The sequence below is a fragment of the Atheta coriaria genome, unplaced genomic scaffold (genome assembly GCF_025399875.1).
Source record: "Atheta coriaria isolate IRGN ID8LTWV9N9 unplaced genomic scaffold, Caltech_Dcor_3.1 hic_scaffold_6_pilon, whole genome shotgun sequence".
NCBI lineage: Eukaryota > Metazoa > Arthropoda > Insecta > Coleoptera > Staphylinidae > Dalotia > Dalotia coriaria.
This window is the reverse complement of record NW_027045448.1, coordinates 7,983,680-8,007,824: the sequence shown is the minus strand read 5'-3', so window position 1 is coordinate 8,007,824 and position 24,145 is coordinate 7,983,680. Positions and strand designations below refer to the sequence as shown.

The 24,145-nt window shown below is 41.5% G+C and overlaps 1 protein-coding gene across 5 annotated transcripts in view; it reads left to right on the top strand.

The window, feature by feature from the left end:
- trio (trio Rho guanine nucleotide exchange factor) overlaps window positions 1-23,766 on the top strand; it is a 51,772-nt gene extending 28,006 nt beyond the window's left edge. For 3 of the 5 annotated variants that reach the window (XM_065306549.1, XM_065306546.1, XM_065306548.1), the window contains 20 exons: window positions 2,877-3,241; window positions 4,031-4,193; window positions 4,254-5,343; window positions 5,410-6,518; window positions 6,575-6,816; window positions 6,902-7,001; window positions 10,461-10,734; window positions 15,136-15,211; window positions 16,189-16,303; window positions 16,836-17,066; window positions 17,200-17,283; window positions 17,568-17,965; window positions 18,030-18,417; window positions 18,472-18,672; window positions 18,735-18,958; window positions 20,542-20,836; window positions 21,414-22,543; window positions 22,608-22,746; window positions 22,800-23,198; window positions 23,280-23,766. In XM_065306549.1, the coding sequence (XP_065162621.1) occupies window positions 2,877-3,241; window positions 4,031-4,193; window positions 4,254-5,343; window positions 5,410-6,518; window positions 6,575-6,816; window positions 6,902-7,001; window positions 10,461-10,734; window positions 15,136-15,211; window positions 16,189-16,303; window positions 16,836-17,066; window positions 17,200-17,283; window positions 17,568-17,965; window positions 18,030-18,417; window positions 18,472-18,672; window positions 18,735-18,958; window positions 20,542-20,836; window positions 21,414-22,543; window positions 22,608-22,746; window positions 22,800-23,198; window positions 23,280-23,405 (7,149 nt within the window). In that variant the 3' untranslated portion in view covers window positions 23,406-23,766. Of the gene's footprint in view, window positions 1-2,876; window positions 3,242-4,030; window positions 4,194-4,253; window positions 5,344-5,409; window positions 6,519-6,574; window positions 6,817-6,901; window positions 7,002-10,460; window positions 10,735-15,135; window positions 15,212-16,188; window positions 16,304-16,835; window positions 17,067-17,199; window positions 17,284-17,567; window positions 17,966-18,029; window positions 18,418-18,471; window positions 18,673-18,734; window positions 18,959-20,541; window positions 20,837-20,939; window positions 21,130-21,413; window positions 22,544-22,607; window positions 22,747-22,799; window positions 23,199-23,279 lie in introns of those variants that run through there. The other 2 variants (XM_065306547.1, XM_065306550.1) reach the window with 2 other exon arrangements.
- The last annotated feature ends 379 nt before the right edge of the window (window positions 23,767-24,145 follow it).

Here is a 24,145-nt window from a genome sequence, read left to right as displayed (position 1 = left end):
TAAAAACGCCCCAAAACGGGAACGTTTCACTCACAATGCGCTGCGCTTGATGCTTACGTTTGCTCTCCCTGAAGACTGAACAGTATGCATCTGTTTTGCTGACAAAACCGCTTTTAGTCCTTTTATTAAAGGAGGTTTATGTAATGCTCGGCCGTGCATGCTTCCAGAAAGGGCAGAAAGTACGCGGAGCACATTTAAAATGTAATATGTTTTTTTCCTACTCCCGGCAAAGAATGTGTATAAAAACAAAAGATTTTATTTGTATTTGTGTTTGAGGCAGATGTGAGAATGCAAACCAATTGTGGAAGTATGATTGGCTGCTTCAAGTGGGCAATTTGTCGGAGAATTCGTACAGTGATTAATTGCGTGCTGCATGTCCGAAATTCGTCGCGCTCTCAAACCGCGCTCGCATTGCTCATAGTATTCGAACATTGCATGCCATTCATTTTGGACTTGTGGCCGCCGGCCGGCAATAAACAGTAATAAAGTTACAGAATTTGCTCGGTGCGCGGTACTTCCAGAAAGTGGAATGGAGTGTTTACTCTCAAGTTCCGTTCTGTAACGTCCGCCGGCTGGTGCTCGCAAAAAGGCCGTAAAGCAAGCTGGTCACAGCCGCAGCTCCCGATATGGAGACGTAATGAACAAGTGAAATATGTGCGGTTCGCAGTTGTGCGTACGAGCGCGCACGCCTGTGTTTGTTCTGACCTTCCGCAACGCAGTTCATATCCTTGGAGCGATGGGTGCGATTTTCTTCGTTTTGTGCTTCTCTCGGGGTTCTTTCGGTCGGCTGGCGGAAAGGGAGAACCTTCCCCTGGGACGGGCGGTCTAGGCGCGCAAATCCGGCAATCAATATCAGATGCTTCGACTCTCAGGCTCGTGCATTCACTGAATGTTTGCATGAAATGTTTAGATTCGTTTTTGATGGTGAATGATGGCCATTGCTTGTGTAAATATAACTTAACCATGATAGTTATATGCGTCAATAAAAGTTTTCTACAAAATTGCTTTCTATTGAGTGGTGACGTCATTCTTTAAGAGAGTTAGCAACAAGGGAAGATATTTTTAAACAGAGTAATAGGATTGCAACAGCTTTACTCATGGTGCGAGAATAATACCACGATTGTTTTAGTTATCAATTAATTACTTGCGAAGTTCTGATAGTAGAGTTATGAGTCAGATGGAAATAGATGCTGGATTAAATTCCTCATCTAACTATTAATTTATTTGACAGTTGTACTTAACGGTATAACAGCTAAAATGAGATTTTTGTAAAATTTTAAAAATCGAAGCAAATTTAAATCAATTTTTATTCATTTTTTGCATTATTTAAACAATGTTTTTTAATGTTGCTGCAAAAATTCTTTGGTTGAAGCCATTCAGCTGTGACAAAAAGACACCTCATCATCGATACCGTTGTCTCCCTCAACATTGTAATCCAATTTATGCGATGCCTAACACTCCTCAGGATAGGTCTCCTCCACTATTGGGGTGCAGATGTGTTTTATTTAATTATAACACTTCCTTGAGTTCACAATCAGCCGTGGACACGTGCATCGACATTGTCTAATGTGATAAAAAGAAATTCTTGTCAAGCAAAATTTATTGCGGCTCGACGGCGTGCTTCCTTCAAAGATTGAGTGTGTTGCGTTTCGGGTGTATTTTTTTATGGACAGCGCTTAAATAGTTTTATTTGTATTACTTCTTTTAATGGGGGAGAAACCCCACATCTCCACATGCTAAGCACACTCGCTCTCGAAACACTGCTTTATATTCATCTTTCCCCATTTTGCTTTATGTCTGGAATGAAATTCAATACGTCTCGTTTTGGGTGCACGTAGTGGAGAATTTTAATTTCAATTATTTTTATGATGTAGAAAAAAATATGTAATTTGTCTGAAATTGCCACTTAAACACGCGTTTTTTTAACCGACGCATTATAAAGTCATTGCTAGTGGGGTTGAAAGCACGTGTCATCAAACATACCCCCAACCAACCCTTAATTTAACGGACATTTGCGCATATATTGTATGATCACATTTTTGTTAATTATATTTTTCCCCAGTGATGGTGCTGTTGTTGTTGTTGTTCAACTATATTATTATGATGATTGCGTCTGGAATTACATCCGAAATTAAACAATTACAATTTTGCATCCGCAAGTAAATCTAATTAGAAGTCGTACGCGACTAAATTGGAGCGTGTGCAGCGAAACGCATGAACGCAGCCCAGCGCGACGTAACCAAGTGCATATAATTAAATAAAGCGTGAAAACGCACGGTGCCATGTTTTGTGCTATTTTTAGAAATGCAGCAAAATATTGCTGCAAAATTGGATATTTTCTTGTTCCACTTTTGCACCTCAATTTGTAGAAACACAATGAGCTTTTATCCTGATTGGACATTTTATTGTGGCAAAATGTACAAATTTTAACATAATTTACTTCATTTGGAATATATTTAGTTGATGATATGTTGAGAGGCTGTTGTTGACTACTTGACTTGCAATAATATACGTTCGTGATTTATTCCGCGTCTGTCGGGACGTGCTTAATGTGCCGCAAATGGCTGTGCTCGCGTATATGTACGTACTTTCGATTGCGTATCGATCGTCGCTGGAATAATGAGACGCTCTATCAATTGAAAAATAAATGGATGTTCGCAACAGATGATGTATGTCGGCAATAAATAAGAATATAACGCGAGAACTGATTCTGAATGGTGGCCCCGTCCACGTGTGGGCGCATTCTGAAAGGCATTTTTCTACGTCTGCGATGGACGTTTACAATGCACGTCAAAGAAATGCATTTATGTATTAAATGCCTCAATATACCTCGCTGACATGTTGTTAATATTTTTGTGTTTATTTATTTTTTACAGAATACGTATACAAACGCGGATAAACTGCTTGCCGCCGCCGACGAGTTAGCACACACGGGTGAATGCGACCCGGATGAGATCTACTCGGTGGCACAGGAGCTGGAGGCGCACGTGACTTCATTTGCTGCACGTGTGGAACAGCGCCGACGACGTTTGGATCTCGCTGTTTTATTCTACACTCACGAGAAAGAACTCTCTACCTGGGTGGATGAGTTGAGGCAAGAGTTGCAAGCAGACGAGAGCGTCGCCGAAGGATTGGAAGCCACTCAGGTGTTGCTGGAGCAAACAGCACAGCATCGCGATCAGAGTTTGGACGCTTGCGCTTCGACCATCGCTCAAGGCGAAGCTTTACTCCAAGAGCTCAGGTTAGTCAAGGATAATTAATTATTATTAATTCTGGAAAATAAAAATAAAACATTTTAATACAATACGTGAGAGCCCGCATAACACAATGCAGTGGTAACCTTCGCATGAAATTAAAGTTTTATTAAAATGTGGGACGCTGATGATTTATTAAAATGTTTTGATCCGAGTCTTTATGCATAGTGAAGTTTAATTAAATAAAAAGAAAGGATGCAACGAACATGTGTTGCATTTGCCGAGATATTGAGAAATGCAAATATGTTTAGACTTTCAAATAATATCTGGGTTAGAAGAATACCAGGCTGTCGGTAAAAATAAGCGCAGATGAAGAGATTTTATTTTCTACACACGTTTTCTTTTTATTTGTGCTTGATATTGACAAGAGAAGAAAAGCAGAAGTTTAGATTCATTAAAATTGTGATGAATGTCGAGGAGAACAACATGTGTTGAATGATGAATAAGTTGAGAAGTTTCTATATATAGAGTAACGAATTTTCTCTGCTTTGGTCTTGTCGCTGCACTTACCGTTACAAAAGCGCGAATGTTGAAAAATTAATTTATAAACGTTGATGTCACAACGCGCACGTGATGATAATTTGCGAGGAAGTTTTCCTTTCGGTCATAACTCATAACGAGTCCATTATGCGTCGGCATACTCTAACAGTACAACGAACAGTACCTCAATTCATATTTCAAGATCTTATCGGATGTCACGTCATGGCACATCCAACTGTAATTACTATTGCCAGAACGCATGCACATGCGCCGATTAATAATTTGTTTTGTTGCAGAACAATTGGCGATATGGACTCGACGGGTTCTGTGTCTGCGGTGGAGGCGGCTCTCGACCGCCTCTCGAAACAACGTAGCGATCTGGAGGAACTCTGGGCGGCGCGTAAACTTCGCTTGGACATGTGTCTCCGATTGCGGCTTTTCGAGCGAGATGCTTTGGAGGTAATTGCGAAGTTTTAAGTTTACATGAATGGATTTAAACAAAGTGCTACTTGATTTTAGGTGTCCTCACAGTTGGAAATGTGGTCGGAAGAGCTGCAGCATCTCGAGCTGACGCGCGACATTGCGAAGGCGGAGCAGTCACTGCGATTGCACAACGAGTCTGTCAGTCAGATGCAAAACACAACGTTCCAGGTGCTCCAACAGGGACAGGAACTGGTGCAGGTGTTTGAAACATCGGGGATTTGTGTGATGGCTGACGCGCAGTACAACGCGCAAACACGAGTGCAGGTTTTACTAGAGTTTCTGCATGAGCGCGAAATGGATCTCGAGGAAATGGCGGAGTTGAAGCGGATTAAACTCGAACAGTGTATTCAACTCGGGCAATTCCAGAATGATGCTAATCAGGTAATCAGTTGGATCCGCAATGGGGAATCGATGCTTATGGCAAGCTTCACAATACCAAATTCACTCGCGGATGCCGAGCAACTTAAGAAGGAACACGAGCAGTTCCAAGTAGCAATTGAGAAGACACACACCTCAGCCGTGCAAGTCAAATACAGAGCCGATGCACTCATCAACGCTAATCATTACGACCCGCCGAGTATCAAAGATATTTCGGAGGAAGTCACGAAACGCTGGCAGCAGCTGGTAACTTGCGCTGAGGAACGCCACAAATTGGTAACTGCAAGTTTGAACTTTTACAAGACAGCTGAGCAGGTATGCACGGTTTTGGACAGTTTGGAGAAGGAATATCGGCGCGATGAAGACTGGTGCGCGAGTGGAGCGCAGGGTATTGATAAAGCCACGTCCATCTCGCAGTTGATCAACAAGCATCAGGAACAGAAGGAAGCTTTCTTGAAAGCGTGTACGTTAGCGCGCAGGACAGCCGAGACTTTCCTTAAGTATACGACCCGAAGTTTGCAGTTTTACAACTATCCCAATGGGACCGGTAATCAAGAATCGCGAGTGAAGACGATCTTAGAGAAACTGCTTAGTCAGGAGAACAAAGTGCTGGAGCATTGGACTCAGCGAAAGAAACGGCTTGATCAATGCCAACAGTTTGTTTTGTTTGAAAGGTCAGCCAAACAGGCTATTGAATGGATCCATGATACAGGGGAGTGTTATCTGACGACGCACGCAACGAATTTAGGTACGTAATTAGAGTAATTAAAGCACGGAATATACTACAATGTGTTTTGTTTCTTGAATATTACAGGAAATAACGTGGAAGAAACGGAGTCTTTGCTTTTCGAGCATAATGAGTTTAAAGGAACGGCCAAAGAAACCCGCGAGCGTGTCAAACTACTCATTCAACTCGCTGATAGTCTTGTCGAAAAAGGACATGCTCACGCTAACTCAATCAAACAATGGGTTGCAGCGGTAGATAACCGCTACAAGGACTTTAGTTCTCGCATGGAGAACTATCGTCAACAATTGGAGGATACTTTGGGTATCCAAGTTGGTGAATGTGAGAAAAAGGAGTTATCTATTGATAGGAACTCCGATCCGAGCTTGGAATCAAAAGTAAACGAAGCTGCCGCCAAAGACTTAAAGGAACTGAACGAGGAGAAGCGTAGATCAGCACGGAAGAAAGATTTTATCATGGGGGAACTTCTCCAAACCGAACGCACTTATGTAAAAGATTTGGAAACTTGTATTAAATCATTCCTTATTGAAATGCGTGCCGCGCAAAGCTTGCCATCGCCGATTGTGGGAAAAGAGGAGATCATTTTTGGTAATATGGAGGAAATCTATCATTTCCACAATAATATTTTCTTGAAAGAGTTGGAAAAGTATGAAACAATGCCTGAAGATGTCGGCCATTGTTTTGTGACTTGGGCACAGAAGTTCGATATGTATGTGCATTACTGTAAGAACAAGCCAGAGTCTAACAGTTTGCTGGTACAGCATGGTGGCACATATTTTGAAGACTTACAGAAAAAACACAAAGTGGAGCATCCTATTGCTGCATATCTGATTAAACCTGTCCAGAGAATAACAAAATACCAGCTGTTGCTAAAAGACCTACAATCAAACTGTGAGGAAGGTCAAGGTGAAATCAAAGATGGATTGGAAGTCATGTTGAACGTGCCAAAGAAGGCCAACGACGCGATGCACCTCTCGTTACTGGAAGGTTGCGACGTTTCGGTCGATAAACTCGGTGAAGTTATCCTACAGGATGCCTTCAGTGTATGGGATCCTAAACAACTCATCCGCAAGGGGCGAGAGCGGCACATTTTCCTCTTCGAATTGTACTTACTGTTTGCCAAAGAAGTCAAGGACTCGGCGGGAAAAGTGAAATATATTTATAAGAACAAATTAATGGTGAGTATTTAATTCGTGTGTTTAAAATATTTGCTGATTAAATGTGATTGTTTTAGACTTCTGAATTGGGTGTAACCGAACACATGGAAGGCGACGAATGTAAATTCGCTGTGTGGACGGGCCGCGCGCCAATCTCCGACTATCGCATTGTTCTGCGAGCTTCCTCGCTGGATACGAAGCAATTGTGGGTCAAGAAGCTGCGCGAAGTCATACAGGAGACGTACTTCAGCGGCGCCCTGCCGCTCTCCCTGCCCAAGAGCCCCGCCAAGATGAAAACGCACAGTCAGAGGTCGAGCCGGTGAGTGTTGGCAATTCTTAAATTGCATTATTTGCAACTTGTTTGATGTATTCCTCCAATTAAAATACGATTTCATTTGCTGCAGAGACATGGAGGAGTGCGCGTCGTTGGACGAGAGCGTTGAAAATCTGGATAGAAATTCGCTTACTTCCTTCGGCTCCGGCAACACGACCGATTCTGATAAGGTAGGCAACCCATATACATATTAGAGTAGGCTACTGTCTACAAAGGTAGGCAATTTATTGTACACTGTTGGATTTCGGCATACAAACATATATTAGTTGTTCACGGCTAGCGGATAAATCGATCGGGCGGAGAAAACTCTTCCCCTCGCTGAATAATGCATGTTGATCGACATAGTAATTTCGCCGGCAGCGCCAACGTCGTCGGTAACGTTTCCATTACGCCGGCGACGACATGATTGAACTTTTTGATCAACGCCACCCGGAAAATTACGATCTCCGACGTGATTGAATTGCTCTCTCGTTGCACAGACTATTTCAGTGCCTTGTGTCTTTACGGCGACGTTGCGCGACGGCTTATAAGACGAGAATGAAATCTTTTGAAATTTCGAAGCGGATTCGGTCCCGCTGGCCAGATGTAGATCAAGGCTCTAGGTTCCAGGACGAGAGAGCACGCAGGGTCACGACCCTATGACATTACGCGCGGCTTTTTACCTTTTTTTGTCTCGACGCAGCAAACAAAGATGCGGCGGCATTAATTGTTAATTAATTTTGCTTTCAAGTTAATGGCTTTGTTTGATATGGTCGCTACTCGTAAAATATGGATTAATGTGCGTGCGTTTTACTTCCGCCCAAGGTTTACTTTACTATTCGTTTTTATCGAGGGCTGTGTGTTTGTTGCGTAAACATCGCGGGTACTCTTCAGATAACAAACTCGGTACGCAAGCAATCACTCTAGTTTATTGCCCGATTAATGTTGATTGGTTTGTTATCACTTCTGTGTGATATTATCGGCGAACACAGCTGGGCGTCAATCTAATTTTCGCAGGGGGACGGAATTGCGCTAAAAATTGTACCAATTTTACACAATGGGTAATGGTCAATTAAAGAGCATTTTCTACGATTTGGCGTGCGGGAGCATAAGAGAGCAGTTCTCTTGCTGTGTCGTCGCCTCCTTCGCGTTTGCTCGCGCTCGTCGCTGGTCCGGACTATTCCGGACCGGCGCTTTCCTTTCCCGGGCCGGCCGGAGCTGTCAGTTCGTTGCCGGGATCGAACCCGAGCGCCGTGCTGCGCATTCCGCCGAACACACCGCACCGAGAGAGCATGCAGCGCAAGAGATTCACGCGCACTGCCGCCGGAGTCTAGCCGTTTTCCATGCAAAAATCCGCAGCATTGCGAGGACGAGTCGCGCGTGAGCAACATGGCGAAACTAAAGTCGAAGTTTCTCTTTCTGAAGACGTCGCCGCCGCGGTCCATGCGTCGCGCTACGACGCCGGTGCCGCAGTTGAAGTGCGCGCGGTTTTAATCTGCGCGAAAATACTATCATCGCTTCGCCGGGACGATTATTTGCGCGCCGAGATTACACCTATCGCTTCTCTCCCGCGCGCGCTGATAATTCCAATTCCGATGGACGGGTTAGTGCGTTAGAGTGCCGGCGATGTCAGTGGGACCTCAATATCCGTATCAGCCATGTCGTAAAAAAATCGCGACGCTCATCAAAGTTGGACCGGTCCAGCGAAACACGAAGAAGTCACTTTAAATAACGAAAACGGAAAAGAATGCAGTGATTGGTGCTATTTTAACTACAAATATCATTACATATTAAATATTATACATAAATAATTGCGTACTGGAATTTAAACAAAATAATAGGAAAAAGATTGCTACATATATAAAAATAATATTTAATAATAAAAAATACCACATACATTGGAAATATTTTAACTGTGATTAGTACGTTCGTACAATTACGATGAGAAGTTTGTAATTTACCGCATCGTACGACCGCAGATATCCGTCGAAACTACACAACATTTACTCCGCGCTAATAAAGTAAGCATCGCAAACGTTTATTGACGCGTGCGAGGAGTGCAGCGAATAAAAATTAAAACAAAAAAAGCAAACTACCAACAGAGACTTTAAATAAATAGCGGGGACTTTTAAGTGCCGGTGACGACAATGTCGAGTCCGGGCAGTAGTGGCAGTGGCGGGCTGCCCAAGCCGCAGAAATCGAAAAGGAAGATATCCTTGCCGTGGTTCCGAGGATCCGTCGCCGCGCATCCGACGCTCACCAGGCAGCACACGATCGACACTCCTAGTTCGTTTCAAGCGCGCCTCCTGCGCCGCCAACCGAGCCAGAATGCCATGGTAAACAGTTACATCAACACTCACACACACTCATACACATACAGACAAAACAAATATTAATCTTGCGATTTTCTCGGCGCCGAAAAAATCGTTACCTATTGACTAAATAATGCATCCGCAGCCGTCAGTCAACCGATGCCTTGCATTATTACTGATTACCGCCGGTTGCGAGTGTTTGCAATTTTTAAACGCGAATCAATAAGCTTAAAATACCTCAGGCGGGGACCGGTTTTTGTTGACACGAAAGCCATGCGGCTATTTCTAAACGCGTTTTAATTACGCTCGGCCAGCTCTCTGTGCGCGCTGCGAATTGATTATGATTGCGAAAAAAAAAGCCAATGCGCGCGGCGGCCAATTATTTACGCAGTCTTCCTACTTTACGTTGCTTTAAATTTCTATCCAACACACACCGGGTTTAAAAAACTTGTTCGCTTACATTTATAGCTTGTTTTTATATATATATTTTTTGGTATTGTAGGTAAAACCCTTTTTATATGCATTTTATGCAGTTGTTCGCCGCGAAAAGAGCCGAAATCAGAGATTTGCGCCGCGATTGTACCGCATCGCGGTGACATTTTACCGTTATTTACGACCTTTTGGTCAGTTCGTTAATGGAATTTTTATGTTATTGCCAAAGTTTAATAATCTTTATTCTTAATTTCAATTGCGATGGCGACGGCGAAAGTACGGGTGGCATTGCAGCTCATTTCAACGGCCGTAAAATGCATGAAATGAAGGAAAATAAAGGGAAAGTTGTACACGGCCAACACATAATTAAATTAATATACACGCTGTTAGCAATTTACACAAATTGCACTTGTTGTGCGCTGAATTATTGACGCAGCTGTCATGCAAAACATGAATTAGTATAGCGTTATCTCGAATTTGCTTAGTGTTAATAATGAAATTCTTCTTATATGCTTTGCAAACAATAAATCTCGGTGTTTCCGGTGGTCAGGCGGTTGCCTTCCGGAAACCATTTTTGCGGTTGTGTACGTTCAGAACCAGAGCGCGCGCGGTCACCTCATTAAACCGTGATGGTAATTAGGAAATCTAATCATGCACGCTCCAAAGAGGCAGCAGCGCTGCCGCTGCCAATATAACCGCCCCTCTATTGCCGGTCGTCGACGGCGCGTGCTGCGGTGGATGTCACCGAATTGTGTGCGCTGTGTGTGTCAATGTACGTGTTATTTATAGCTAATCGATGTTGAAAACATCGCATCTCTCTGCCCTCTTCGCAAGCGGGATGATTTTCTCTATTGACGAAATTTATTATGTATTTTGACTTTTATAGCATTTCTATATTAATTTCAGACTGGAGTCTTGGAGATGACATGGGTGGTCAGCGACTTCACCGCATGCGGCTCACAGGAACTGACGGTGACGAAGGGCCAGCAGGTGGAGGTTGTCGAGGTGTGCCCCAGCCGACCGGACTATTGTCTGGTGCGAATGCCAACACGCGGCACCGACCACGACACCTCGTCTGGTGGTGGCGTCCCCGAAGGACTGGTACCGTTGGCGGTGCTAAAGCAGCCGCCGCAACCACGCAGCAGCCCATCGCGACGCATCGCCGCCGATCACGAAAACGGTAAGTGCGCCCTTCCGTTTGAATTTTTCGACAACGACAACGACGGTGATGATTTTCGGCACGTGTGTGTGCGGGCGCGCGCCGCCCCCTAAAAGACGCGGGGGTAACGCCGCGGCGGGATCAATAGGTTCGCGCTGACCTTGACCCGACCTCCCGCAGCAGCAGCCAGCCAGCCGGAGCGGCGGCGGTAACGCCGGTAGCATCCTCTCTCTGCGACTGGCTGTGCCCGCGAGAGGAGCAGTAGATCGGGGGTGGCGCCCTGCTGCTCTAAGAAAGGAACGAAAAAATAGCCATGATTTATCGTTACCGCACCTATGTGGGCATAGTGTAGCTTATGACAACGCAAACCAGCTTCGACTTGAAAAATATTAAACTTTATCACCTCGCACATCGTGTCTAGCGTGAAACAAATTTATCGCGGTCCACGAACGTAAACTTTAATCTTTCTCCATTTGCGCGATGGCGATTAGATACAGCAATGAGCAACGATTGCTTTGTTTTCCAAGCGATTGCAAAATATTGCGTCCATATTTGTCGCTGCGAACGTGCGTAACGCTACATAACTGCGTTGCTAGATCAAACCTGCTACGAAACAAGATTGCATATTTGGACATAAAATCAGACATCTTGCAGGTTGAATTATGTTTCCGTTAGGAAAGCCAAGGCGCGCGTATTCCTTCTTCAAAAATCGTTTTTATTTGCATTCATTGCGATGTTTCGCCTGAGACTTGCACGAGGTTAAAGTTTGAAACATCTGGTGGTCGCCAGTGTAACTAAATTTTACGCCGTGTACATTATTATACATCAAAAAGGTGTGTTTTTACGACGGTGACTCGCATCGAATTTGCCACAATTATTACAGTCTTTATTTAAACGCGTGTACGCTTCAAAGCATGGCTCTATCCGGACGGCAACATAATAACAAATATCGATCACACAAATAAACATTGGTATTGATTGTGATTCGTCATCGGCCGCACAACGACCGAGCTCGTGCCCTCCGCCGAATACATTTTTATTTCGAGACAGGAATTACGGCGTTTTGATCAGAATTGACAAAAAAGGTACATTCCAAATAGAATGTCGCGCGAATTTCGAAACAATTTTTATGTCGCAAATTCTCTCATCTGGCGCGCCGCCAAAGAGCAACAACTAAATAAATAAAATAAAAACGACGCACACGCACATATGCGCCTGTATTTCATTGAGTGTCCTTTTGGCACTCGGGGCGTTCGTCGCGACTCGCGCGGTCTAAAATTAAAATCGTGCCTAGTGTCTCACCTATATCAACAAGATACACGCTCGACGTCAGATCCGCGATGCCAGGCTACATAAAGCGCAGTTTGTACACGCAACAACTAGTTTATCTAGGTTTAAGTCGTATAAGGACATAAATCACGACATTTTACTTTCGCTTTTCACGTTTAGATCATTTTTGCTCGGTGACAGTTTGCGTATTCACATTGTATTTTTAGTGCACGAGAATATGTTTGCAGTTCTGCAATGTTTGAAATATTCATTACATAATAATAAAAGCATCAGTTTGTCATAATTCAATGAATATTTATCACAAAAAATTTATTGCAACATGTTGACATATGCGTTCTAAGATAATGCGTTTCTTCTAACTTTTATGATGTCGTTTAGTGGATTATACAAAACGTTTTTTCCGCGTGCCTAAAAGCTCAATTTCACTCACTTAATAAGGATTATACCAACAACTGAAGGTTAAGGTTAATTTCTTTGAAAAATGTAAAACACACAAACGCCGAAGATTCTTGGCAATTAGTTCCAAGCGAAAATTGCAAAAGCGCGGCGGAAGTGGTCGATTTATCAATCAATCGAAAATTAAGGAAGCTCAGACTAAACATGACGGAATGAATGAAATAATAAACAGGACATAATGGCGCGCGTTTTGCGCATAAACAGGATGCAAATGACAACAGCCGCGTTTATTAAATCATTTCGTAATAATAGACGTGAGATGAGCGCCGGACAATTTATTCTGGAAGACTTACGTTTATTTGTCCGCCGACGGTTGCGTATTCAAAGAAAAGTTGAAACAACAAACTAAACAAAAGCACCGACTCGGGAAAATTAGCATATCATTTTAGATATTACTTATCGTCGAAACGGATGGCTTTAAATGGCCAACATGTTCGTACAAGGTTGTGTACATGCGTCAAAATAATGTCTCAATTAGTAGTTTCGTTTTGTTCGACTTTAACAATATCAGTGGGGCTGAATTAATTTTATTGTATCAGCGCTAGTTATAGTTCTTTTGCACTAAAGTCAATTCTAATTTTGCGTTTGATGTTCTTTTTTGTGATACAAACCAGCATTATTTAATTTTGTTTCTAGAAAGAAAAAGATTAATGGTATGTCTGCTTACCCGTTATGGCGCGGTTGGTCTGCGTGTTGTGTAAATATTTACATCGTGAATTAGAGCTTAAAGTTATGAAAAATCGTATAATTGCAAATAATTAGATTATGTGGATTATAAAACTTTACAAAGCCAAACTTTTAAAGACACAAGGTGTTCAATATCAAGCGTTTTACATGGTTTTGCAAACTTTTTGAAGTACGTTAAAGGGATATTGGTTTAGTATAGGATAAAAGATCATCTTTAGTTCACAAGAGGAAAATAAGATCGCAATGTTCCCTCTCGTTATGCGTAACCGATTCCTGATTTGCGGTCTTTTCCCAGCTGTTAAGAATATTACTTAATTGTTCTCCAAGTATTTTTATTTATTTTTGTCATCGGGAGTTGCAGTTTTATTGCCTAAGAGCTTATTTTCTAAAACGTGTTACTTTATTTAATTTATGCTTCTATTAAGCCATAAAAATTGATGATTAAATAGATAAATCCCACATCAAATTGCATCAAAAATTAGCATAACATGATGGAATTATTTGCCGCTCTCATACTTGCACAAATGCCTTCATTAGCCATGCAAAAGTGACAAAACGCGCTAGTTAATTGTGTGCATTGGAGACTCGAGTTGTGTTGTTTGTGGTTTGAAAAAAAAATCGACGCGAGTTATGCTGGCACGACGGCATTTATTTGGCCGTGGCGCGAAAAGCGTGTAGTCATAGACCGCACATATTCTGCTCGGTGCCCCTCGGAACGATCGGCGCGAGTATCTTGATATAGTATGAATATATTTAATATAATATCAGAAGCGGAACGAATACGAAGTGCGTACGGATGTGCGCGCCGTTTTCGTCAGTAATCCAAAGTCGGGCGCGCGTTATCCTGCGAAAAAAAAGTGCGTGCACACCTATACATCGATTGTGCTGCAATTAGCTGACTGGCAGATTAATTAGGTGCTATCAAGTGTGCGCCGGCGGGCGACGCGACGCCGACGCCTGTAAAAAGTCGGTGAAAGGGCGCGCGAACAAAAAAAAACAGTGATCATTCGCACATCAAACATCACATTCAACCGGTCAATGTAAGCAATGGCTGTGCAATTGTCGTTGTATTGTTTGTGATTTATGTAATTGAATAGTATACCAGAGCGGCGGCGACAAGCGAGCTTCGATAAAAACATAAAATACAAAATAAGTGTAAATCGAGGCAGCGTATAAATTTTATAGATTCGCGCTAAGTGTGTGTGTAGTTTGTGGCAGCAAAAATGTCCGAGAAAGCTTCTAAAATTATCGCAACTACGTCGTTGATGAAAACGGACGAATAATGCCTTAGTTCATCTTTTTTTGAATTTTTGGTCAAGTGCAACAATTTTAACTCACACTCGTCATCGCTCCGAAGTGGAACGCATTCGTATGTTTACGTGCGCGCCTGTTGCCGAAGATTAGGATGCGATTAATCAGTCGCAACATTTTCGAAAATATTTAAACATTCTTCAAAACTCGGACGGCGGCGCGTGTGTTTCTCGTACGCGGAGATTTATTAATAGGAGCTGGATTACTATATTTATTATGAAATTCCTACGCATTGTACCGATATACTCGAGTATTCTTAGGATTTTACTAGGAAATCAATTTCTATGTCAAGTACAGTAATTGATCTTACAAGTAAAGTAGCCCTGAACCATTTTTTGCGCTGATTCAACTTCAATTCATAATTCATTTCATATGCAAACTTGCAGTGTTGTGACGGTCGTCTCATGTGATCGCAATTTAAAACATTCGTGATTACTCCGCCGCCGGATGCTGATAAAATATGCTCGTAGCAAGTGTTATGGAAGATAAGACGATAATGTTGGAATCCCCGCATAGCCATCGTCCACCGCGATTGACGATGCGCAACGTGTATGACAAAGTGCAAAAGTATTTAAAACAAGGTGCGCTTGGTCAAACACCAAACAATGCTTATCAACAAATAATGCCACTTCCTCATGTTGAATGGATAGTGTAACGTCTGTGTTTTTTTTTTTGCAGAACCGACACCAAGCAGTAACGAGGGAAGCACCATCAACACTTCGTCACCGGTGAACAAACGTCGCGGATTTAGTGGGTGAGTAATTACAAATATTAATAAAAATCCTTCGACCGAATTTTCGCCGAAACAATGTCGTGCACTGAGCTCATATTCACCGCCAGCTCACGCCACACACTCTCACGATTACAAAAACGTACAAAACGAAAAGTAATTAAGCGTTATGCAAAGAGGGCGTGTGTCGGTCCATTAGAGACACGCGGACATGCGAAACACTGCCGGAACAATACGCACGCGAGTCCACCTATGACCTACACGTACACACCTATTAATTTAGCATTATTTTTACGTAATGCTAAGAAAATGTTTCGGTTGAATTTATTCCTGCCGCGCTCGGCCACTTGACGCCCGTAACCTTTCTCAAGTCGGATAACTTTAAACCGTTGTGAACTCTGGAGGTGTCAACACAGGTGTGGGAGTAAGTTTTCGTTTTATTCACGTTCGCGTAATGCGTCATTAAATTCCGAGTGAAGTTTCCAGATTCACTCTTAAGTGTGATTACTCATCATAAAAAAACATGATAAGGCGGGACGGTGTCAGAGATAAGACAAAGTAGTGCTTAATTTGCTTTAGTAATTAAATATTCATTTCACGAGTTGCGGCACGTGAAAATGAGTGCGGTGCGTAAATTTTTGCGAGCGCATTGCTCGAGTTGCTGCGATGAGAAATTGAATCCCAAACGGCGGAAGAGTTTCAGGTATATTGACTTCTCCGTTTGTATATTTCTATGTGTGTGATTTAAATGTAAGCTATACGGTTCGGGGTCGGCGGTCGGGTCTTTGTGGTTGTTTTTGTGCGAGATATGTATGGAAAATGGCGTCGCGCATGGTGACGCAATCATTATGCTGAAACGAGACGAGGCGCGGGCCGGCAAGATGACGGGAGATGTGCATTGATGTGTCTGTCCGCACGCGGAGGGATAGCGCTCGCTTGTGTTTGTGGCGATGAGCGATTGACATGAAAGCCGAGCCAATAAATGCGCTTTGTTTTTCCAGCCGGAAATGGTTGCCGCCACAACTGCGGAAACTGTCACAGGGCAAAGTGGAGAAGACTCAGTCGACGGCCGATAGACCGCCGCTCAAGAAGACCGGATCGGACAAACGTATTAAGGTAATTAACACTGTACTATTTTACTTGCCAGTTTTGCCATTAACAAGTCAATGTATTGTGTCCGGATATTTGATTTTACAATGTCAACTTTTTTCTATTTGTTGAACTTTAATGGGAACAAGGTTTTATGTTCCGAATTTACCTCTGTCAATAATTTATTATCGGGGATTCGAGTGGCGTAATATTGTGCAGAACAGTTATTATGATGTGTAGATCATTGATCACTGATATCACCTAGAACAATATTTGAGACGTGCTGCCTTTGAGGAACCCGTCATATTTGCACTGCTTATCACAGCAAATGTAAAGCCCCTGCAATAAACACTGCGAAATAATTGATCTGGACGGCCGCAGTGATTGGCGGGTTTGCCGCTGATAAAGTTATCATTTTCCGGTCGCACTCGAGTCGAGCGCGCAATGCGTGCATACTTGAAAATGCGCGCACGCGTTCGAGTCGCAACTCGTCGAATATTAACTCATTCGAACGTAACGAATCAGATCGCTGATTGTGTGTGCTTTATTATTCTTCTAGGTGCCAAACGATATGGGCAACAAACCGTCCGTATCGGAGGGCGAAGATGAAGAGGAGCGCACGGTGCGCATCAACCGGCTGACACACGAGATCGCAAACGGTGGCGGTGAGGACGTTGACGATGAAGTAGAACTACCGCCGCCGATGAAACCTATTCAGGAGCCGATTTTGGTTGGTGGCGGCGCAACAACGAGCGCGGTACCGCCCATCGAGGAGAATCCCAGCAAAAGGGTAAATACTCTGTTCTACATTAGAGGAATCAAATTCCTTCTCGTTAATCATGATCATTACTATTCCATGGTTATACTTCATGGTAATTGCATTGTCTTAACATTGTCATTCTCTGTGTTTGTCGCGTCTTTAGGTGTCTAGTTTAACGTTGAAGTCGCTAGAAGGAGCGACGTCGGCCGATTTAGCGGAGATAGAGCAAATAGTTAAGGAGCGAATGGTGCGAATTTTCACTTATTTTCAGCTTGTCTCCTTACATGATTATTTCTGTTGTTGATTACTTTCGTTACGTATGCATGGTTGTAGTTGTTTTTCATTGTTGTATTTTGGTTTGTATTTTTTTTTATCGAGAAATGGGTTTCGTCCCACTTTTTCTTTGTGTTAAATATTTCATTTTTGGACGGCACGTATAATTAATCCCGCACACCGTATTTCATCGCATGTTTATTTGCATAATATTGCAAACCTGTTGACTGAGCTCGAAATAATGCGCGCTCTTTATAGGAGCAACACACCGAGAACCAGGAGCGGAATTCATTGTTACGCGACGCTAAGCCCGATGGCTTGAGCGACAGCGAGAACGCACATAAAGAATTATCTGCGCAATGCTCCTCCAACGACGCTACGACGGCATACAGCGGCGACGAAAGCGACAACAAACATGCCGAGGAAGGCTCTTCGTCCGACGCTAAGGAGACGCATCTCGAGAAACGCAGCTATGTGATGCAGGAATTGATCGAAACTGAACAGAAGTATGTGCAAGATTTGGCTCTGATCATTGACGGTTATATACCAACGATGAAGGACGAGAACTGCGAGATCCCAATGCCAGATGACCTGAAATCCGGAAAGGATAAAATGGTCTTCGGCAATATTGAAAATATTTATAGCTGGCACAATGAGTATGTACCAAAAAAAAATTATTTAATCATATCTATTAATTGTTGTGTATATTTTCCATTACAGAACGTTTCTAAAAGAATTACAGAAATGTTTAGATCACCCTGCAGAATTAGGTCCTTTATTTAAGCGATGTGAAAGAAAACTGCACATGTACGTCGTTTACTGTAAAAACAAACCGGTCAGCGAATTTATAGTGTCGGAACATCTTGATACATACTTTGAAGAACTGCGAATTCATCTCGGCCACAAGCTGCAAATCTGCGATCTGCTTATCAAACCAGTGCAGCGTATCATGAAGTATCAGCTGTTACTGAAGGATCTGCATAAGCACACTGAGCGGGCTGGACTTGAGCAAGAAGCCAAGATGCTACGAGAAGCTTTGCATGTGATGACTGTTGTGCCGAAGTCTGCAAATGATATGATGGACGTTGGACGACTGCAGGGCTTTGAGGTATTCTAATTTAATACTTTTAATGATGGGCAAAACTTATTAAATGATTTTTAGGGTAAAATTACGGCACAAGGGAAACTATTGTTAAACGGGGCATTAATTGTCACCGACTTGAATACAAACTCAAACGTCAACATTGGTAAAAATAAAGAACTTCACGTGTTCTTATTCGAACAAAGTATTATCTTTTCGGAGTCATCGGGCAGGAAGAATCAATTTACTAGTCCGAAATATTACTATAAAACACATATTCAGGTATGTTTTAATGAAAAGTTGTGAAAATGTTGTGTGTTCAATGTTTTGTTTGTGATTTTTAGATGAATAAAATGGACATGAAACCAGAACCAAGTGAGCCATTGTCGTTTATTTTAAAATCTACCGATCCGAACAGAAGTATGCAAATGCTACAATGCCAGGCGCCATCGGCGGAAATGTACGCGCAATGGGAATCGACGATCGACGCTATTTTGCAGTCGCAAACAAACTTCCTAAAAGCAATCCAAAGCCCGATTGCGTATCAGAATCAGCTGACGAGAGACTCGTGAGTACAATGTTGCTAAAATTCGAACAACACTGGGGTGGTTTGCGTTTGGTTTCGTGGTAAAACGGTTTGAGGCGAAATGCTTGGGGAGAGGTAGAATGAGCGAGTTTGCGTTCTCGTTGCATTTCATTGATTTGGTTGTGATTCTAATTATCTGTTATATAACTATGATTAAACAAAGAAACTAAATGCGATACACATTAATATGGTAAACACAAATCGTAAAAATGTATTTAAATGTGATGTGGTGATGGGACTAATGATTAATTCTCTCGTTTCCGGTACATTGAAACAGATCTGCAGATTAATTTGAGATGTATTTAGAGGGTGTGCGTGGATGTAAAATTGTTAATTATTTATGGAAACGAACGATTACACGTGGTGTTCGCGCGTGGCGCAGCTTGTACAATTCATTACCAAACATACGCTAAACTAAAAAAGAACATGTAGGCACCGATAAATACACGAACACACTTCCATTAACTTTTAACGTATCACACGGGTATTTTAACAAATTATATGATGATCATTCGACAAACTAGAAGAAGATAAAATTATGTAAACTTTCTCGCTCTGTCTGAAATTCATAAAAGTAATCACAAGTAAACACACAACACCAAAAACTCCAACATTAACGTTCTAATGCTAAAATAGTAGATATCTAATCATTTTTCAAATGACACTTAAAAATTAAAAAGTCGTAGCAATGAAAGAATTACATACGAGTCTTGCAAGTTGAAATATCTACTATTTTTATATTTACTATGCATATGAAATATATATAATCATAAATAGATATTGCCACTACATGAACAAAACAATTGGTTGATATTTTGTCTTTCTTGCTCAAGCAAAAACACTTCTTGTCTCGATATATCTCTACAAATATGATTGATTGCATTGTGATCGTAGTTTAACGATGTGAAGCGAATTTATTTAAATCTTATATGATGTCCGTTGTTGTGAAGAAATTATTCGGGGAGGTGCGATATCGAATGAGAAATTGAGAGCTTGGGATGTGTTGACGCGATTTTATCTGTTGACTCATACTAGTCACAATATTTTACGTATCACCCGACAACTCTTACCTCTAAAAACGTCTTAAAGTCTAAAGCAAAGAGTAAGAACACAAAGGAATAAACATAAACATACCCCAAATACTCATCTAGAATTTCTATGAATATAATAATAATTATTATGGTCGTTGTAATTTATATTCTTGCAGCAGAGTAAGTGATTAATTCAATTGTATATCCTGCGTTGCCGAAGACACTTACTTGAATTATGTTTCAAGAGTTAAATCGATTTACTTTTTGACGGTGTATATAGAATGTGTATGATTGTACATAAATAACATTACATATTAATTGATTGATATATAAATATAATATGATTCAAAATGAGAATGACGTTTTGGAGTGATTTCCTAATACTTGTGTTTGCTTGGGCTTTTAACATGAATTTGCCTTTCTGTTTTGTTTTATTTTGTAGTTGGGTACAGTTTAACTTGTCTTTTAACACACCATAAGTTTTTTATTTTGATTTTTTATGATTTTTTTTTCTTTCGCTAATTTTTAATTTAGTTCGCCTTTCGCATTTGAAATTCCAACTCCAAATCCGGCTCGATACGGCATGCCACCGCCTCCACCAACGAGTGGCAAGAAGAGTATAAACCCAATACAACATGCAAATACGATCAGCATACCGTCCGACGCAGAGCTAATGGCCAAGCGCAACAAAGACACCAAGGAACACCGCAAATCAAAGCGGATACTGAACGGTTTGTTCGGCAAGCATAAAAGCGAATCGACGATGGCTGTGACCGATGGCAACAGCAATGAGGACTCGCGGCGCTGGTCCGAAAGTTCCCCCGCAACGGTAAGCTCTCCAAAGAACAAAACACGATCCTTGCAACCGCGAAAATGGTAGCCTGTTAGCTTCGTAGACGTAATGCATGCTGATGTTTCTTCTTACCTTGTAGGTCAAATGACCATCGAACGGTCGTCGTTGACGCGATTCCAAAAATTTAAACATTCAAATCTGCGTTACATGGCGCCAGAATATGGGATGTAAATGTGTTAACAAAAAATGAGCTGTGATACGAGACATTGTTATAATCTAGAGTTAATTGTATAATGTTTTCATTAAATTACGAAACTATTTGATTCAAATTTTTCTTGGCTTTTCTATTTTATATAATGTGAAACTGTAAATAGTTTTATTTGATGGTTCCGACAAGAACAACACCGAACGGGGTGAGCATGATTGTTATTAACATTTCTAACAATTTAAAAACTACCATTCTAACTTTCACTTTTGATTTATCATTCGCCTAAAACAGTATATAATCATAGTCATAGTCTCATCAATAAACACTAAAACTGCACGCATGTAATTTTTATTTGTTCATAATTTGGATGTGTGCGTTGTGCTAATTATATTTACTTTGAAACAGTACGATAATCACGTAATGGCGCCGGGAACGCAAGCGCGCTTGATCAACGACCATTCCGAATTATCTTCCGGTGAAATAGTCACCGTGATTCGTTACGATTCCACACAGGGGTACCTCGTGAGGACGAATTCCAATTCGGAACAAGAGGCCTGGTTGCCTGCACAGGTGCTTTCTAACGGCAACCGAAAAGCGTGGTCGTTTCGATTTCGAAAACCTAGTTTTCCACACGGCAGAAGATCCATCGATGCGTCAACACTGCAGGACAACTTGATTCCTGAAGTTTCCTGTCCTGATTTTATTGATAAGATTCAAGACACCACCGTGATATGTGGCGACCGTGCGGTATTATCCTGCTTTGTAAAACCCTGCGGTCGCGCTTGTCAGATAACATGGCGGAAGATCGAACCAGATCCTTGTGTGATGCGCCATGGGGGACGATTTCAACTTAGCCAATTGGATGGGAATGCTACATTGACAATCAACAATGTTCGGAACTCAGATTCAGGGACGTACATTTGTATAGCCGCGAATGAAATTGGGAGCGCACAATGCTCTGCAAATCTTGTTGTATCTGAAAAATTACCGTTTTTGAAAGAGCCTAAGATTCAAGTGATATCCTCAGCAAGTGTCTTACTTGAATGGGAAAATGATACTAATAGAAACCAACAGTACCTTGTTGAATATTGCAAGATCGGTACGGGTGAATGGCTGTCACCTAACAATGACCAACCCTTGAACTCATTGAGTTATACAGTGGAGCGTTTGATACCTGGAGAAGCGTACAGTTTCCGAATTGTCACAATACCTAACAGACAAGTATCTCTACATAGTGTAACGGTAACCCTGCCTGTTGCTGATAATTTGCGATGGCAACAAGAACAATTTAAAAGGAGATATATTGAATGTGAGGAGTTAGATCGAGGCCGTTTTTCCATAGTACGGAAGGCGCAGGATCGCGGGACTGGCCAAGAAGTTGCACTCAAGCAAATTTTTCGTCGGAGACAACCACATAAAGTCACTCAAGCGGAATACACTCTCTTAGCGGGGATGCAACACCCAAATATCATTCATGCTATGGCTCTATTCGACAACGCACCCGTCCCGGGCATCGATACCATTGTTTTAGAAATGTACGTATTTAAATTTTTATTATTATTTTTTTTAAATTAAATTAATATTTTGTGTATTTTATAGCGTCCGTGGGGTACATCTGTACAACTATTTGATTCAAAGTGAAGTGTATAGCGAACTGGAAGTTTGTGACTACAGCAGGCAGTTGATTTCCGCTTTGGCATGGTTACATCGGCAGAATTTAGCTCATCTGGATGTGAAGGTACTTCTGCACATAACTCTCTTAGCGTGGTCTAAAACTTCTCATTGTTGCAGCCGGAAAACGTAATGCTAGATATTTCAAATGCGTCCCATCAAATCAAGCTTATTGACTTTGGTGATTGTGTCAACACCGCAAAAAGTATCATACTTCCCCCAGCTTGTTTAGAATTTGCTTCCCCAGAACTTGTATTGGGTCAACCGGTTGGAAAACACACCGATTATTGGGCCGTTGGCGTTTTTCTGTACGTTCTCCTTAGCGGGGTTTCGCCATTCTTGGACGACTCTGTTGAAGAGACAACGACAAATATTCTCAAATGTGATTACTGTTTTCCGGATGAATATTTCTGCAATGTTTCAATTGAAGCAAAAGATCTTATAAGTCGGTTGCTATGTTTGATGCCGACCCAACGCATCAACATGGAAGATTGTTTAGAGTTACCTTGGCTCAAAAATGTAAGTGTAATAGTCCATAGTAAGCACTTTAGTTCAAAGTTCCAAGATTTGAATTAATATGGTTGCTGCTTATCTTTATAGGGGAACTGCACAAACCTAATACCATCAACAGGCCTCAAAACATTTATCATTCGAAGAAACCCAATGCATTCTGGAGCCTCACTTAATCTACTTAGTCCAACATCAAAAACACTTCTTAACGATTGAATGGTGTGAAGCGGTCTCGGAGAGTACCCGAATTCTAGTCAAAATATTATATAATCAACTTACCAGTTGCTACCGACTGGAGTAGCTGCAATTTATGTTTTCTTCATAAATTTATTTATTACTGTCTTTTAAAAGTTAAAGATAACAAGAGGGATGAACATCTTAGTTTTGTGCCACGATTGTATTTGTTACCCATAGTTACAAGATTTGAACATTTATCGTATGTTATTTACATAAGACAACATTTATGCATGAATATTTAAAATTTATTGTTAACTTAAAGTAAGAAAGAAACTAACTGTGACATATGTGTAAAACAATTTTGGTATATTAATTTATATAAAATATATTTTAAAATTTATTTCCCTAATTGGAACATTGAAATACAACAATATTCGACATAAGTCTTTAATCCTGGTCCTTACAACAGGTACAACCTACCTTTGTTGGCTGTTGTGTTGCGTTGTTATTTTTAAAAAGTTGAATAAAATAGAAGAATCAAATAACAATAACAAAAACACTCGGTGGTCGAGTGGAGACGTGCACCTGCTGGCATTCTAGCAGACACGGATCGAATCTCAGGTATAGAAGGCATTTTTCTCAAATATAAAAATATCAGGTGTAATTTGGGTTGCATATATGAATGCAACGAAGTATAAGAGAAATTGAATTACAAGCGAAGGCAATATGAAAAATAAGAAAGAGCAAGTGGAGAAACGGAGAACAGAGAAATAGAAGAA